This window comes from Sebastes fasciatus, chromosome 6, assembly GCF_043250625.1.
Source record: "Sebastes fasciatus isolate fSebFas1 chromosome 6, fSebFas1.pri, whole genome shotgun sequence".
In the NCBI taxonomy this organism is placed as follows: domain Eukaryota; kingdom Metazoa; phylum Chordata; class Actinopteri; order Perciformes; family Sebastidae; genus Sebastes; species Sebastes fasciatus.
This window is the reverse complement of record NC_133800.1, coordinates 30,991,701-31,010,105: the sequence shown is the minus strand read 5'-3', so window position 1 is coordinate 31,010,105 and position 18,405 is coordinate 30,991,701. Positions and strand designations below refer to the sequence as shown.

The following is an 18,405-nucleotide window of genomic DNA, read 5'->3' as shown; positions in this document are numbered from 1 at the left end:
CCCTGGATAAACGTTAAATCTAAAATGAAAATGTCAGTGTTTTAGGTTGTGTGTGGGAGCGGCTGCAGCGCTGTGTTAATCACAGGTGAGTTGAACTGCAGCCCTCCTCACAGTTCCCCATCTGCTTGACTCTAAACGTCTCTACTGACATCCTGAGATATGTTTAACAGCATCTATTGCCTCTGAAGTCTTGTCTTAAAAGCTCAGCACAACACTCGGTAATAAAAACACATCATGAGGAAGAATGAGAGCCCTTGGATGTCAAAGATGTTTCCTGACATGGTGAGATAGTTGTCAGTAAGTGAATCGTCAAGCGTGAACATTGAATGAATCGATGTACTCAGTGGAACCTCTTCAGTACATTACGTCTCAAATCTGTGGGAATAAATGACTGCAAATGTCTGCAGAGTGAATACGGCTCAGCTTGAAGTTCTGCTTCTGCACTTATGATTGTTTTTGTTCAGTCTGTCTGCTGTCTGGCTGAAGAGAACATGGCTGCTTTGTCTATTCTGCAGCATCTACTCTCAACTGGAGAAACCTTCACCTGCTGCTTCTTTGGCAGAGCGCACATCTTTTGCCTGAACAAAGACAAATGAAAAAGAAATGTAAGAGTCAACTTTCAGCCTTGGACTGCTGTTCTGTAGCACTGAACACATCCAAGGTATAGTATTATTGTGAGACTAAACATTATTATACCCCCGCGACAACGTAGTCGGGGTTATATAGCCGTCCTTCCTTCCTTCCTTCCTTCCGTCCATCCGTTTCGTTTCCGGAGCAGAACTCAGAAACTATTTAACTTAGGAACTTCAAATTTGATATGATGGTTGACAGTATGGTCTAGTTGTGCCTTTTGGGGGTTAGAAGTCTAGGGTGCTCCCTGGACTTGAGGAAGGTGAGCTAATAACAAGCTACATTGTGCTCAATAGACTAATTATATTAGTTCCTAAAGGGCAAAACATTTGGCTCTACTTTAGTAGGGGTCAAGCAGTGAGCGAGGGGTAGGTGAGCCATGCTCACTTTTGCCTTGTTTACATAGCGCTGTTTGTACTTAAAATGCAGCTGGAAGTGCTTTTTCATAAATAATGTTGGTGTTTGCATTTAGTGTAAAGACAGGTTTGAAATGTTCTATCTGAAATCTGGTGTCTTGTAGATGTCCAACGATACTGGTCACCATCACCCACTCCCACCGACTGCTGCTACGCAATTTGACTTTTACCTGTCACGTGCATTTTTTATCAGTGGCGTTTCAGAACCAGGGGCAGCGCTGTTTGTTGTGTGTAGAGGCTGCATGTGTAGGTGTGGCGCTGTCCATAGTACAGAAATGATGATTGATTAATTTCACTGAGGCGGCCGCAGGGAGGGTGTGTTGAAAGATTTTTAATAAAAGACCATAAGCAAATGCTTTTTATTTGAAAATGTTGTATATCAGCCACCATCCAAAAGTTCTGTCAGGCTAAGCTCACCATCGCTAAGCGGACACCATCCCTTTTAATTGTAGCGCCGTCTGCTATAACCCTCCAACATCGCAGCTCCAGTCACACTGTATTATACCCCATAGCTCAAGACCGTGTCCTAGCCTCCATTCAATTGTCTACTAGATGCCCTCAGACCTTTCCACCTGTCCCAGTTACCTGACTCCCGCTTCTAGCCACTCCCATCTTCCTCTGTTGTTACCCCTTTACCGCCCACCTGCTCACCTGTTGCCTCATCAGCTCTGCAGTATATAACCGGCCCATTTCAACTCATTCCCTGTAAGATTGTCCTTGATGCTTATGCCTTTGCTTTCCATCTATCTGAACCTGATCTGTTCCTGACCTGCTCACCTGTCCCGGATTTGTTTGTTCGGACTACCATCCTGTTGCCAACCTGTAAGCCTCATCAATATCTTACTGGAGCTTTTTTTAAACTGATTTTTTCACTCTGCATTATTATCGCGTGACAACCGCCTCCAGGCGATCTTGTTGTTAGGACATGGCTTCTTCTGAGCATCGCTAGTTGCAGTGCTGTTTGCATCCTGTTGTTTTTGCTTTGCTGATGGCTGTTCAATCGTCAAGTCAAACCGTTTCCTGTTGCCTGACATCTTATAGAGTTTATATGACCAAAGAAAATACTGCTGTAAGTTTTGGAAGTCAAATTATTTGTAAAACCGGTACCGAAGGAGCAGAGCCCCAGAGGTCTCCGACCATCGTGCTTGCAGGTCACGTGACCTCTCGAGGAAAGACTGTCTGTTATATAGTTGTACGCATTTAGTCTTACAAATCAAGAAAGTGATGTTTATCCCCGTGTGCCATTTAGTGTGTGGTTTTCTGCGAGTCTGTGTCTTTTTTCTGTGTTTGTGTTTGGATTGGAGTTGCACTACTGGCACTCCCTTTGGGACAGAGGATCAGGCAATTTCCTGTTGAAAAAAAAAATCCTACCTGATGTGGAGAGAGAGAGAGAGAGAGAGAGTGCTGTATAATCTTTAAAAGCCAACCCTTGGGTTCAGTAAAAACATCTGATGAATACAGAGAAGGCTGTGGAGGTGTGTGTACGTGCAAGTGTGTTTATGTGTAGCATCCTGCCGCAGTGTTGCTTGTGCAGACTGTCTGATGGGTTTGTATCGGTGTGTGTCTGCAGGTTTGCTCTCATGGCCTCCGGGGGCGTCTGGTACTACTGATACCAGAGCAAAGTTCACCTCTGTCAAGGTTATACACATGAAACAAGCCCTTGACACGGAGCTTCTTCTGCATTGGTGTTGGACTTGGAGGAATTAGCTCAGTCCGTGATGGCTTCTTCAGTTGTAATTTAGTTTAATTTAGCTGATTAAGTCGACAAAAAACCTCTCTTGTCTTCCTTCAGCTGTCTGTTCGAGAGCTCTCCCCTCTCTGTACTCGTCTAAATACTCAAGAGGACAAAGTCTTGGGTTTATATTCACAAATCATCCATCAGGCTGATGCTGATTGAGGTTCATAAAGTGCAGCGGTGGAATAACTTTCCAGAGATACTGGAGGATAAGTAGCAGAGACCGATACTGGAGTTTTGAGGCTGATATTGATATTTGAATTGAAAAAAATCAGATGGTGGGACAACACACTCATCAAATCCCGCCGCTTGGCTAGTGCACCTCGGCATTGGACTATGGCGCTCTAGGCACCCCTCTAGCATTAATTTTGGACGTGTCAGGGACGACATGTCAGTATACGCTTGTCACATGCATAGTGTACTTTCAAAATAAACTTCTTTCAAAGGAAGTTAGGTTAAGGCAACACAAGCACATAGTTAGGGTTAGGAAACAGTCATGGTTGACGTTAACTTCACTGACTAACGATTCACATGACTTCAGAGTGACTAAAGCCTGGTTTATGGTCGACGTAGTGAAGCCGGCGCAAGGTGCGCTCACCAGAAAATGACGTCATCGCGGCTTTCGCATTGTGCGTGAAGGCTCCACAAGTTGTCACGCCGCTTGGTCGTGCACCTGTGAATTTTTGTAACTATGCGCCGACTGTGACTTTCATTTCAACACGGATGCCTTCAAGGGAAGACTGGCTGGGCAGGTAGGCCTGCACAGACATCTCTACGATTGCAGACGTCTCTACGACATGTTCATTGAGAGAGACTGAAGATGAAAGTAACCTGTTGGTGTGGAGTTAGCTCCTCATCTCTGCTTGAAGCTCGCAGCTCAAGGCTACATAGCACACAGCTGTTATGATGCGATCAGGTTGCATCGTGGGTGCAATGTTGGTGCCAGGTTTTGACAAGGAAGAAGAATGAATGGAATAAAAAAAACGCTCTCTGTGATTCAAACAATCCCATTGTTCTCCGTTTCTGGCTTTTGCTCAACAGACTGACATTTATTTCTTTTCCATTATTCAGTCTTGACTGGTTTAGACAGCAGAGTCCACAGGAAGTCTACGGCATCTCAGCAAAAATGACACATGATATATATAGCATGCAACAGTGATTTTTAGTAAGTTAACAAACTCACTTGTGCTTGTTAAGTTAGGGGACAGTTTTTTAAACAACTAATTATCTGAAGAAGCACATATTTGATGTAGAGTAACTCAAGATTGATGAAAAGCTACCAGCTGACACATCTCTTAAAAACATGTGAATGTTGTGTTGGAGTGTGTTCATACTACCCGGTGTGTGTATGTAGATATATTGATCGATAGAAAAGATGAACACATCAGCACTATTTCATGGCCAAGGATGCAATGCTCTACATCAAGAATGATGATCATGAGTTTTGTATTATTGTCAGTGTAAATTGTGTGTGTGTATGTGTGGGGTGTATTTAGGCTGCACGATATGAGGAAAATATGTGATATGCGTTAAGGTTGTTGAATATCCCGATAACGATATTACGTGCAGTAACTACAAATATATTAAAGTGTACTCAGTTCTGCCTTTCTACGGCTTTCAGTATACTGCTAAAATACAACAATTTGCTTGTTTAATTAAAAGAAACGGCGGGAAATTATCTCCATCGTCCTTTTATTGAACAAATTGAAATGTCACCAGTAAAATAAAGTGATAGGGATTTTTTTCGAGTTAGTTGAAAGAGAGCATCGGTAGAAAACAGCACTTCAAAATGTAGTGCAATGAAGTGCAATATCACAGTTGACATTTTGATGACGTTAGATAATGTATTGTGCAGCCTTATAGGTGTATTAACTAAAACGTTTGATTGGAGTGATTAGGTTTGTCTAGCTTAATCTTAATCTCATTGAAGATCATCTTCAACCAGGTCAGCAACCAATGATTAGTTTCACTTTTGATAATTCTTACAATTTATTATCTTTTAGTTTATAAAATCTAAGGAAAAATGCCAGTCACAATTATCATCACAGTTTATTTTGTCAGCAAATCCTCCCATCTGAGAGGCAGAAGCCAGATAATGTTTGGCATTTGTGTTTGATTAATAATTCAAACATTTAATCGATTGTCAAAATAGTTGCTGAATGAATAGTTGATTCATTTTCAGTCCATCGACTGAATGCATCATTCATTTAGCAGTGCCTTTAACCTGACAAGGTTATACAGATCATAATGCGTTACTAACTCACTCCCCGGTTGACATGAATAAATTATTCCGCTTTATTCAGACTTCTTTGCCGACAATCTGTTTCAGAGAGCTCTTTCTCCGTCAGGTTTGTGTTTTCTGTTTTGGTGACACCGGTGCTACAGTGAGCGCTCATTACCACGCTGCCTGCGCCAGAGATCATCTTTAAAACACACAATGTGGGCGGCACTTTGATGCCTCGCATTTGTCTGCAGATGAAGTTTCTGGTGGTTTTGCTCTTTGTCGTGACCATTGCTGCTCATGCTATCCTCCCAGTTCTTCTTCTTCTTCTTCTTCTTTTTCTTCTTCTCATTAAAATGCTTATAACTTAAAGGGGCCCTGTGGAGTTTTCTTGTAAACAAACAAAAGTTATGTTTACAATCAGTGTTACTCATTAAAACACATTGTGTGTATCCTTGAGGTCTAACAAACGTGTTGAGTGTATTTCTTTACTCATAAAACGTTTGCAAAGCCTGTGGGCCAAAAGAAAAACCCACCAGACATAGGCTGCGATTGAAAAGTCAAAAAAGTCTTTTCCTAACCACTTTTCCTTGACCTCGATGGAAAAGATGATGAGGTCAAGGAAAGATGAGAAGGAGAATTCATAAGGACTTAAGAAAAGACAACCGCGGTGTTGAGAGAATCCGACTGCACTTAAACTTATAAGCTCCGTAATTATGATGCGACGGCGGCGGATGTTATTGATGTGGTAAAACTACAATGTTCTGAAGATGGGCTACAAAAGACGCTGCTTCCCCCCCGTACGTGCTTAAATAGCTCTTTCAGATTCTGCTATTCCTTCTGCTGCTGTAACATAAATAACTAGAAATAAAGTTAAACGAAATGGTTGTCACTGATCACTTATCAACATGAATCCCAATTAGTATATGACTGTATGAAAATATTATGCAAGATATGCATATCGCTGGTAATCATGAATGGCCGAATGGTGAGTCACTTTAAAAGTTGCGGCCGCAAAGAATTGTGGGATGTTAATAACTCCTTTCCTTTGGTAAAGGATGGTCCAGTGTGTCCTATGCTAAAGGAGATAAGAAAGGAAGCATTAAAGCTTCTTTCCTTAACATTTAGAGGATTCAAACAGCTCTCATCATGGCTGCTTCTGAGATACTTCTGGGTCATTTCACTCCGTTAGGAACCTTCCTGAGCAAAAAAGACTATTCGACCTCAGCCGCAATGTTTCTAACGACACACGTAAAAGCTTTCAACGACTGAGAATGCATCAAATTACTATTGTTTCACACGATCCGGCCGTTATGTGAGAACAAAGTGGGCTTTGACTTTAATTTAACACACATTATTACGCTGAGTTTGATGTGAGCGTTTTGTAGGTTGTGTGAGGAGGACGCCGCTTCCTCCTCGTCTGTTGATGATGATTGTGTTGTCTGCGCCCACCTCTCTCTCTCTCTTCTTTTAGGCGGAGATCGTCAAACGGCTGAACGCAATCTGCGCCCAAGTCATCCCCTTCCTCTCTCAAGAGGTAAGACTCAGAAAAACGCCGCCTGTCGCTGCAAGTTAAGACGGAGGTGGGTGAGAAAGAGAGAGAGACAGAGAGAGACAGATAGGAGCCATAGAAGGAGGAGAAGTGTGTGTGGTGGATTGTGAGGCAAAACAGACAAGATATGCACACACACACGCACACACACACACACACACACACACACACACACACACACACACACACACAGATTATCCTGGGCTAATCCTCCCTGCTCGGGATAGGCAGATATGCTCTGAACTTATTAAATGTCTCCCACTAACATATGCAGGAGCCAGCGGCTGAGCGAGTGTGTGTGTGTGTGTGTTTGTCCACCTGCATGCACGTAAAACACACTGTAAATGTGTGCACGTACAGCAGTGGGTGATAGAGGTGTGTTTCATACATACATATGTTTATTATGGAATCTTTAGGTGTGTGTGTTTCGCTGGTAAATCCTTCCTCTGGAGGAGTTGAAAGTGTGTGTGTTGCGGGGTGGGAACAGCAGGAAGGAGTGAGTGTGGACTCCAAAGCTCTCCTCCAGATTAGCCATGGATTAGGAGGGTTTAGGGTGGATTAGGAATAATGGCATTAGACTGTGGTGCTGCTACACAGCCCTGAGGCCCGCAGAGAGGGGAGGCAGGGACCGGCTTTGTTTTGATGCACGGCCTCGTTTTACTGGCTGCGCATATGAAATGTAACACAATCATATTATTATTATTGTTGTTGTGCAGCAAATCACATCGACGGCGTGTGAGCTCGTGTTTGTTGGAGCTTTTTGTTTTGTCATTTTCGGATGTCGTTCCTTCTTACAGTTTGGTTATTTCGTTGACAGCAACATTGTTGTCACTAACAGGATGATGTATCGAGAAGTAATTGCTCAGGAACATTTGACCGTTATTAGAATTACGCCTAATACTTATAATTGTGCATGTATAGAATATAGATAGGGTTGGGTCTCACACTCTGTATGACAACTGGCGCTGAGGTCCTGGGTCGTAGTCGTGTTATGCTCAATCTTTGATCAGATATTTCTTGACTTAAGGGGAGATACTACAGGTGAAATGAATCATATTACAAGTTTTCTGAATTGTTAATATTTGAATATGCAAATGAGGCATTATCTAATGCTAACTTTGGTTGAATTTAGGAGAAATCTACAGATGCAAATAGACAATGTGTAGTAAAATAAGCACCTCAATTTGTATTTTGGATGTTTTCTATCAAAATAGCCCAAAATCTTAAAAACTGACCAGCATGAAAAACAGTGTTTTTGCATGGGTTGTCTCCCCTCATGAATTTGCTGAATGTATACTGCATGTTCTTTAAGCAAAGTTATTATATGCTCATGTTTGTTTGTTTGTTTTTAGGAGAAAGGGTTTTGTAGACAAGCTTTTGTAGTCTGCAAGTAATGGATTTGGTATCTGAGCCAAAACTCAGTCACCATGGTAGCACTGGTATTAGAACAAACCCCTATAAGCCTCAAATCCAGCATACTTTAGTTAATACTAACTAATACATACTGATCTAATAATTTTGGCCATTTTGTCTGATTAAATGCTACATTTACTAGCCAATTGTTGATTGAATTGAATTAATTTTCTTTCTTTTTTGTGGATTTCTAAAAGTTTTTGTAATGATTGCAGGAAGCTTTTGATATTTACAGTCTTGTTTTCCCTGCAACCAGAGCTGCAACAATTATTAGATTAGTTGTCAACTAAATTTATATTATATTATATCTATTTTGATAATTGATTAAAGTCAAAATTCTCTGATTCCAGCTAATTAAATGTGAATATTTTCTGGTTTCTTTACTCCTCTATGACAGTAAACTGAATATCTTTGAGTTGTGGACAAAACAAGATATTTGAGGACGTCATCTTGGGCTTTAGGAAACACTGATCGACATTTCTGACACTTTATAGACCAAACAACTAATCGATTAATTGAGAAAATAATCCACAGATTGATCAACAATGAAAATAATCATTAGTTGCAGCCCTAGTTGAAACAGTGTAAACGTGTGACAGTCAGCACTTTACATGGAAGCCTTCAGTGATCCACCCACTTTAGAAAAAAAGATGTTTAACAATGTTATGACAAAGTTAATTACCTTTCCTGTTTTTTTGCATTTGAGTTGAACTTGTGCTCATCTCCGTCAGCTATCGCAGACACTTTGAAACAGCGTTTTTCTAACAAAGCGTGTTTTAGACATTTATTCCTGCATCAAATATCATGTTACAGTATCACAGATAAACTCTTAATGGCAGTGTGATTTAATGAAAAGCATCTGATTTGGCTGAAATGTCAAACATAATTGTTGGTTATTGAATATCTGGTGTCTGTAATTATTACAATTATTGATAATGATGGTTTAGAAGCTATTTGCCGATACATCAATCAAACCGATGGATCTTTTCATGTGTGTGAGTCACGTCCAGGCGGGTTAGACTCTAGATGTCTGCAGAGGTGTAGCTGAACTCGATGGTCAGGTTCATTTCCACACCGGATAAGCTCTTTCTTCTCTGCCCTACTTTGATGTTTTGCGCTCCTGGATGAATCTTCGCTGCTCTCTCTCTCTCTCTCTCTCTCTCTCTCTCGCTCTCTCTCTCTCTCTCTCTCTCTCCGCCTGGATCCGTCTTTCTCGCTCCGTACCCTTTGGGTGACTTTGCCCTGTTGGCTGTCTGTCTCTCTTACTGGCTATCTGCCTCTTTCTCTCCACAAATACGTCTGTTTTCTCTGTGTTGAAGTGTTCAGCTACACCATTTTGAGATGTGTGGGCAGGAAACAGAATTGTATAGAATTTATAATTATAGCTGCTGCGCCATAAACATGTTGAAAAACTGATGGATGTAAAATGTTCAACCCTGTCTCCTACAAAATTACATCCCCCATACAACTAAACTGCATTCTTAATTACATTACAGGGCAAACATATTTTCTCCTGGATTACGGTAACAGTTGTAAACAGTTTTAAACACGTGGTTAACGTTGTGGATTGAAACAAAACAAATAATGCAACAAAACTACTTTGGTTTAGGCAACAAAACTATTAGTAAAAAGACATCATGGTTTGGCTTAAAATTACTACGACATTGAAACAAAACAACTTTGTTAGGTTTAGGCAACAAAAATAAGTGAACGTTGACTTTTAGTTTCACACTGACACAAACGGCGGTCTCCTGGAGGAAAGTCTGCCCACCCGTAGTGCATTTTCTCGCTTGTTATACTCGTTGTCATTCCATGTAACTTTCATTAACGGTTGCTGAATATACTACGCCACCTTCTCTGCGCGTCGCACGTTGTACCACGTCACGTGCTGTGGCTTTCTGCGGACTATTACAAACAAATTTGTGATAGCCTACGTCAAAGACAAACGTTTCCCTCCGAACGTAATTAAGAATGAAATTTTGTTGTATGGACATGTCATTTTGTAGGAGACACTAGGGTTGAAAATGTTTCACTATCCTAAAGTGAAACATCATCTCCAGCGCAGCGTACATAATGATATGCATACACTTCTTTATAAGATATTGTTGTTGTTTATATCAGTATGTTTGACCACTCGTACCACAGATTATGTTGGACACATTAGTAAACACGGATCTCGAACCGTCCCCTCGGTCCTCCACTTGTTTGGTTTTCAGATTCTGCTCCCCGAAGACAGAATTAACTGGCCTGTGAACGTTACACTTGACCAACTAGTAGCTACACCCCAATTAGCTGCTCATGTTTTCTATCCGGTGAGTTTTAATGAACACACTGGTGAGTTTATTTTCTAAATAAAGAGCAGAGTCTGACTCTGCGGTACTTGTCTGATGGCATTTAATCTGGATCTGGTTCGAGGTTCAGTTAGAGACTGTAAAGCTCACTTTGTTCAGGCTGTTCTCATACACCGTTCGTAGCTTTACCTACGAAAAGTAATGCACTGTAAAGCTTTGTTTATACTTTCCGCAAGGACTGACGCACGGAGATGAGCTGATGTGGCGTTTGACTCTTCTGTACTCCTTGCAGGTTTCTCCTCGTGACATTCTCAAAGCTCCTCAAAGTGCTCCATCTTCTCCGCCCTTCCGCGTCCGCATAGTTAGAACATGTTGGATGTGCACGGACCGGCGAAAACCTGCTGCACGGAACCCCCTGCGAAAGGCCGTGTCTGATGGTGTGACGTCACTTTGGCAGTGTGGACACTTGTGGATGCGGCAAGCATAAATTAAGCATAATTCGTATATATATCCAACAAAATCAATTCGGATGTAATCCACGTAATCGTGAACCAGGAAGTACAAAGAGCCACAAACTAGGGAGGACTTTCGCACAGGAGATCAGTCTTTGTGTCCCGTGTGACAGAAGTCGACGTGGATTTATTTGTCACGTAACTTCCGTACTTAAGTAACGCCACTTCCGGAGTTATTTTAACCCAAACCGTAATCTTGGTCGTGTCTAGAAGGTAACCCTTAAATCGTCAAAACTTGCAAAAAACTCTCACGAGACTCGCTGCCCGACGACCTATCCTAACCTTGACCATCTCGCGAGAGTGTTGCAATTTGTGTTGTTGCTTAAACCTAACCAAGTTGTATCCTGTGGAGACGGAAGTTTATTTTGCAAAGACTGTATGCATGTAACGAGCATAAATCGTCGCGTATTGCTGGACATTGGTAGGAAAACGCCCCAAAAATGAGGAATAACTTTTTGTAAGATATCGTACGAACTGTTGTATGAGGTTATGTTGTTCTGTTACTGCACATTTAAGGCTGGTTTAATGAGATGTACAACAGTTTGTCAGGTTTTATGATCAGTGCATTGCTGTGTATTGATTGATAAGTGTAAATCAGGCTGTATAATGTTGACGTCTGACAGCTGCCATTTAGCTGTGATTCAGGTTTGATAGAAAAAACAGACTGATGGAAAACAAGCATCACTTTGATGTGAGGTGTGCAGAGACTCTTAATCACGATCTTCATTTATACCATAGAGAGGACTGTGTAGGAGGAATACATTCGTTGTTGTAGTTCCTTCTGTTCGTCCACAGAGGTCATAATCTTCATAATCCCTCTTTAAAAATCCAGATGTCTGGATATAAAGCAACAGATGTTCTTTTCTGCGTCTCAGTTGCTGTTTCGATATCTCACTTCTCTCTCTGTGTGTCTCTCTGCAGCATCAGCAGCAGGTGGTGCAGGCGGTGGAGCGGGCCAAGCAGGTCACCATGGCTGAACTCAACGCCATCATAGGAGTGGGTGTATTACACACACACAAACACACACACACAAACACACACAGTAATAGTAGATGCTGTAAGACAGATCTAACAGAGATAAATGCTTTACATAGAGTGGGAAAGATATTTTTTAAAGATGATAGTGGAATTAAACACTGACTGCTAAATGGACCAGTTAGCTGTTTCCTTTTGAAGAGAAAGACATGAATAATAATAATTTCTACCTTATTTATTCACTAAAGTTCAGTAATTGGCCATTTTTATTCTTTTAACTATTGAGTTTTACAATGTGAACGATAGGTCTTTCAATATTTGTTCAGCACAGCAGTGTGTTTTTAATATTTCCAAAAAGCACCTGTTGATTGCTTTATGCAAAGGGTTTAGAGCCGTGGATTTACATCGGCATGGCAGACATCATCGACCAGTTTTATACTATCACAGATTATGAGTATCAGCGTATATGTCGGCTGTTAGGTAACAAGGAATTTCAGTACAGAAATGGCAAACATACTGTATATTTGAGGTAATTTGGACACAGTGTCATGAGTTTGTCCACCAGAGAGCTCTGACAAGTTTGCTTTTCAACTGCAAAATGTCCCGCCTTGAACAAATCTAGCTAAATTTAAAGGTGTAGTGTGTAGGATTTGGCGACATCTAGCGGTGAGGTTGCAGATTGCAACCAACTGAAACTTCTCCCGTGTGCCAAGTGTGTAGGAGAACTACGCTGGCCGACGTGAAAACATGAACGGCCCTCTTCAGAGCCATTTTTATTTTCAGGTGATTATACACTAAATAAAATATACTTATTAATATCATATTCCATTTCTGCCAATTGATTCCCCTAAATGTTGCACACTTTTCCTTTAAGAGATCCTCGGAAATGTACATTTACTTTTATTTCAAAAACAACAACAACAAACAATGTATATTGAGTGATATATATCTATATTTTTTAATTTTTTTAATTTTTTTATTATAATAGTAATGAAGAAAAACCTCCTGCACACTGTCTTGCTTACTGCTGGTATCTTTATTTATTAACGACATTTTTTTTTTTAAGCAAGAGTAAGCAGAGGTTTTTCATTTTTTTTTTTCACATTGTTCTGCCCTCCGACACACCTGTCATATTTTCAGGTGTCCAGAGATTTAAAAAAAAAAATTGAGGATACTTTAAAATATATCACCTCTAATATCCAGTCGTGGTCTGGCTCCAGATGTTTTAGGTATTATGTGGTGCTCCTGATGTTTCTTCTTTCGTCCCTCAGTTCTCCTTCCCGTCTGTCTTCTTCTTTGTCTTCAACCGTACAAAGTGCTTCAAGTCAGATTGCAACATCATAGTAATCATTATTTCTGTGTGCGGTTCAGCAGCAGCAGCTCCAGGCTCAGCACCTCTCCCACGGCCACGCCATCCCCGTCCCGCTCACGCCACACCCGGCGGGCCTCCAGCCCCCCCTGCCCCCCGGAGCCGGTACCGCCAGCCTGCTGGCTCTGTCCTCCGCCCTGAGCCACCAGCTGCCGCTCAAAGACGACAGGAAACACCACGACAACAACGGCGAGCACCCGAGAGGTAAGACCTGCTCTGTACTGTAGGTGTTGATGTGTTTATGTCTGTTTTAGCAGTCACTATGTGAAGTTTTGTTTTTGTTTGGTTACTTCCTCATCCATTTTTATTTAATACAAATATTAATTTTAATTTTACTTTACAGCCGTATCTAGGAAAGGTGCAAACATATGAGAGGGGAATATATAAATCTTCAAAGCCTCAAAATTCCCCTCAAACATCCCATTAAATAAGATTTTCATTAGATTGCTGTAAATCTTTATGCACTGACAGATTATTTATCCTTTTGTTTATCTGATAAACCTAATATAACATGTCAATACTTAATACAAATTGCACAAACTGTTTAATGTCGTTCATAAGCAGATACTAAATGCGTTTGATAGACATAAATACTGAAGGTTCTTTTTTTTTTTTTTTTTTTTTTCAATTAATAATGATCCCAAATTACTTTACATGTCTGGAATATTCAGTCAAAGTTGTGAGTTATACCACCACTTGTACTGGCTGATGCTTAATTGATAGTACTCTGAATGAACAGCAGTTAAAGCAATTAAAAACTGATTTGTCATTATGCTGTTTTAATTGGTCTAATAGGGAGCGATACACCACCAAAATGATGCACAACGCACACGCACAACGCCTCTGATTCTTCCACGAGCTGACTGACTTTGAGCTCAAGCATTTAATTACAGTACATAGAGAGTGTACAATGTGTGTGTGTGTGTGTGTGTGTGTGTGTGTAGAAACAGTGTGTGCCAGCTCTTAATTACTCTGTAGCAGGCAGCATGACTGTGAGTGTTTTTACAGTAGAGCAGTTAACCTTGCCCTGTAGCTGCAGTAAAGCTAACAGCTGCTAACACAGGTTATACTTCCCCCCATTAGCAGCACAATCAATAACAATCACATTTCTCTCGCTGAGTTCCTGTGAATGGGCGTGTATGTAGAATAAGAGCTTTCTTTATTTGTATTTTTAAATGCATTCGTTCTAATTCATGCTGTTTCCTATGAGGTCACTTTGTTGCCAAATTTGGTTTCATTTTGACCCCTCTGGGCTCCTTAATTTACAAAAAAATCCAGCAACTTTTCAGACAACATCCCCATTTTCAGTGTTAATATATTGACCTTCAACCTTCAAAGCATTCGGTGATAAATACAAACAGTTGATCATGTGTACATAGCAGAGGTGTGGACTTGAGTCAGACTTGAATCCAAATTTGATGACCTGAGACTTGACTTTACAAAACCTAAAATAAGACTCGCAACTCGACTTGAACTTGACTTCACTTCCTTTTGACAGGAAATATTTGATACCTTCCTCCCAAGCCCAAAGATTAAAAAGAAGGTTATTTAAAAAGTTTGCCACAAGAACAGGATTCATGTCTCTTCATTTCCTGAATCAAACGTTAACTCCATTCATTCCCAGCAAGTCGACACTTAATTCTCCAGATACACTTTGTTTGAACCGATCTGACAGCATCCAATCAAGTTGCAGGAGAGAACCATAAAGAACTAACGTTACGTTACTGAGCACCAGTTGGAAAAGTGATACCAAAGTATTAATTATTAAATATATTATTATTAAACTATGCGATAGTCAACAAAAACTAATTGCAATATGCAAAACAGGCAGGTCAAAAATTACAGCCGAAGACGCAAATGGTATTACATTTAGTGAAGAGCACATTATGACTTGTTTAGGACTCAAAACTCAAAGTTTAGGACTCGGGACTTGACTCGGGACTTGTCAGTCATGACTTGGGACTTGCATAAAAAGACTTAAGAGAATCCCACCTCTGGTGCAAAGTATGTACATTTAGTCTGCTAGCTTGATCACAGAACTTCCACTGGAAAATATTTATTTTTCTGCTAAGAGAAAGAAATGTGACCTGATGTCGTCTTGCAACCTCTTGCAAGACGGAACGTATTAAAAATCCACAGTGCCTGGAGCACATTGTACAACGTCTGGCTGTTAAAACTAAACTAAACTAAACTGTCATAAACAAAGCATTATTTTTTTTACATTTATTAATCAGAGCATTCACGATAATCACTCCAAATCTGCAGGGGGAGGTGCGCTCTCTCTCTCTCTCTCTCTCTCTCTCTCTCTCTCTCTCTCTCTCTCTCACTCTCGTAGACTGTCCCTTCACTTCCCGGTTGTTTCCCTCCTGTCTGTAGATTGCTACAATGGGGGGTAAATGGAATTAGGGACGAAAGTTGTATTTACAACCACGAAAAGCAAGCTTGTGTTCTGTCTCTCTGTCTATCGATGTCCTCCGCACCGTTTCAGAACTCTGGACAGCACCGCATCTACACACACCCGAATTTAGCCATACTCATTTCACCATTTCACAGCACAAACGCCCACTTGCTTACACTAGCTATTATGTTTGTTTTTATACAGCGAGAGGTACCGGATCCATGCAAATAGGTACCGTAACACAGGCAGTCAAAAACCGAGAGGTCCCGGATCCTGTTCTGGCACAACTTAAGCTCTGCTTGCAGGTTTTGAGCAGCCTTTGGCAAAAAAAGAAATTCAGGACAGAGTTGGTTGACGACCATCTTTAAACTTTCAAACTGCTTTTAGTTGCACCAGCAGCTGCTGAAGTCCTTCTTGTGTCTTTCTTTATGCAAACACTGTTTTCTGAGTATAGCCAGCCAGTATAGTCGTGTATTTCTGCTTTGTTTCCAGTGCTGCAGGCATGAAATAACAGGAAAAGTCTGAGTGAATGTACTTTTATCTTTAGCTGACATTAATGAGACCTCAGGTAATATCATCACCAAGCAGAATCAGTATCAATGGCAACCATCATTAGCCATATTCCTCTATTCCTCTGTGTGTGTAATGTGTGTTTATGTGTGACTTATTGTCTATCTTTGCTCATGTATTATTGCTCTTGTTGCTGAGAAATTAATTTCCTTAATTAGTCTTTTTTTTCTGTCTCCTGCCCTCCGCCTCCTCAGACAGAGACTCGGTCAAGGTAAGTTCTCTTCTCTTCATTCTCTCTGTTACATCATGACGAGTTTGCTCTACAGTCTCATTTATTCTCACTCACCTGAGCTTTATAAAGACTTTTTATTAATTAAATAATATCTAAATTCCTTTATCAGGTCACACAACCTGCAAAACACCAATCTCTTTCTTTCTTCATTCCTTTTCATTCGTAACTCGCCTGCTAGTAGCTGAAGACTAATATTTGATATCAAGAACATGAAGTGAGGTTAAAAAAAACAAAAGATAAGAGTCCAAACATGTTAGGATTAACATGGTATGCTAATCATTTACTTGGCTGCATTTATTTGAATATTGTTTTGTAGGGCATTCCTCGGCCAAAGAAATTTTTAGTCGACTAATCTATTAGTTGATTTAATCGACAGATCTGTAAAACTGAGTTTCTCCACAAAGAGTCACACAAAAGCACCACTTTAAATCTGGTGTTTACCAGACATGTGCTCAGAAGTTTCTTAGAAATAAGTCACTCAGACTAAGACCAAAACAACAGATTAGTTGACTAAGAGGGGGCAGCACTCATTTTTTGTCAACTTGATGTTTGTTATAAATAACTGTAATGGTTCTATATAATTTTACAGCATGTTCAGGTAAAGCATATCATATGATATCATAAGCAAAGAACATGAAGTGAGACTGATAGATGATACTTGCCTTCCTAGTTCAAAACTGTGTCAACTACTGTATGAAGGAAAAATAAACTCACAACAAGAGTCCAAACGTGTTATGATTTATATATACTATGCTAATAATTTGATATTAATAGCTAATTTTCAGGTAAAAGTATAAAATCAGAGAGTAGTTGTGTGTGAAAAACATTTCTATCTTTAACAGAGATGTTAAATATCATATATACATCATATACTTAGATATAACACGTATTTGATGTTCACTGCTTCATATTTTAACACAAATTATTGTGTTAAAAGTGTTGATAAGTATTTATAGAATTGTAAATGTGGCTCATTACTTGAACATTATTTAATAATGATCAGAATCCTCTGTCAGGGCTGCAACTAACGATTATTTTCATTGTCGATTAATCTGTCATTATTTTCTCGATTAATTGATTAATTGTTTTGTCTATAAAATGGTGAAAAATGTTGATCAATGTTTCCCAAAGCCCAAGACGACGTCCTCAAATGTCCTGTTTTGTCCACAACTCAAAGATATTCAGTTTATTGTCACAGAGGAGTAAAGAAACCAGAAAATATTCACATTTAAGAAGCTGGAATCAAGAGAATTCAGATTTTTTTTTCCTTAAAAAAATTACTCAAACCGATTATTAGCTCTATCCACCGCCATCATTTCCCTCTCTGAAGATTAGTTTCCTCTGATCCACTAGTCGTTTATGTATTCCACATTTTACTGCAAAAAAATCATGTATTTTAAAATATTCATATTTGTGGAAACGGAGACAAAGAGGAAGAAAAAAGAAGCAAAAAGCCCCAAAAAAAGCGCCCGTGTGACTAGTGAAGGAAGGAGGCAGTTCAACAGAGCAACATTACATCCAGCACTTGTAGTAATTAGTCCCTTAAGCTGAGCTTTTTTCCCAAGGCAAACATTTGGTTTGTTGAATACTCAATGAGCAGATTAGCATTTCTTTATTCCGGCAGCTCACACACACACGCACACACACGCACACACACACACACACACACACACACACACACACACACACACACACACACACACACACACACACACACACACACACACACACACACACACACAGACAAACACACACGCACACGCACACGCACACGCACACATGCAGGAGTTTAGCAGGTTGTGGGTGTTCTCTGGTGTTTTGGAGGAGGTGGAGACAGGAGGAATGTTTAATATGTTATCTCCTGCCCCCCATGTAGTATATCCTCCTCCTCCACACACACACACACACACACACACACACAAACACACACACAAAGCCGTAGGCACCGTGATGGGAGCGATTAGCAGTGTGTGTGTGTATGTGTGTGTGTGTGTGTGAGGTCGTCAGAAATCAGCGGTAAAGATAGAGCGACCAGAATGATGAATGCCTTTCATTAGCGCCCTGTGAGAACACACACAGCCAACAGTCACT

At 40.4% G+C, this 18,405-nt stretch overlaps 1 protein-coding gene across 10 annotated transcripts in view; it reads left to right on the top strand.

The window, feature by feature from the left end:
• LOC141769785 (transducin-like enhancer protein 4) overlaps nt 1–18,405 on the top strand; it is a 45,582-nt gene that overhangs the window by 10,773 nt on the left and 16,404 nt on the right. For 3 of the 10 annotated variants that reach the window (XR_012594331.1, XM_074639191.1, XM_074639193.1), the window contains exons 5-8: nt 6,477–6,539; nt 11,692–11,766; nt 13,117–13,318; nt 16,277–16,293. Coding sequence is in view for 9 of the 10 variants with exons in the window: in XM_074639191.1 (XP_074495292.1) it covers nt 6,477–6,539; nt 11,692–11,766; nt 13,117–13,318; nt 16,277–16,293 (357 nt within the window). In the remaining variant the exon portion in view is untranslated. Of the gene's footprint in view, nt 1–6,476; nt 6,540–11,691; nt 11,767–11,863; nt 12,529–13,116; nt 13,319–16,276; nt 16,294–18,405 lie in introns of those variants that run through there. The other 7 variants (XM_074639192.1, XM_074639194.1, XM_074639196.1 and 4 more) reach the window with 4 other exon arrangements.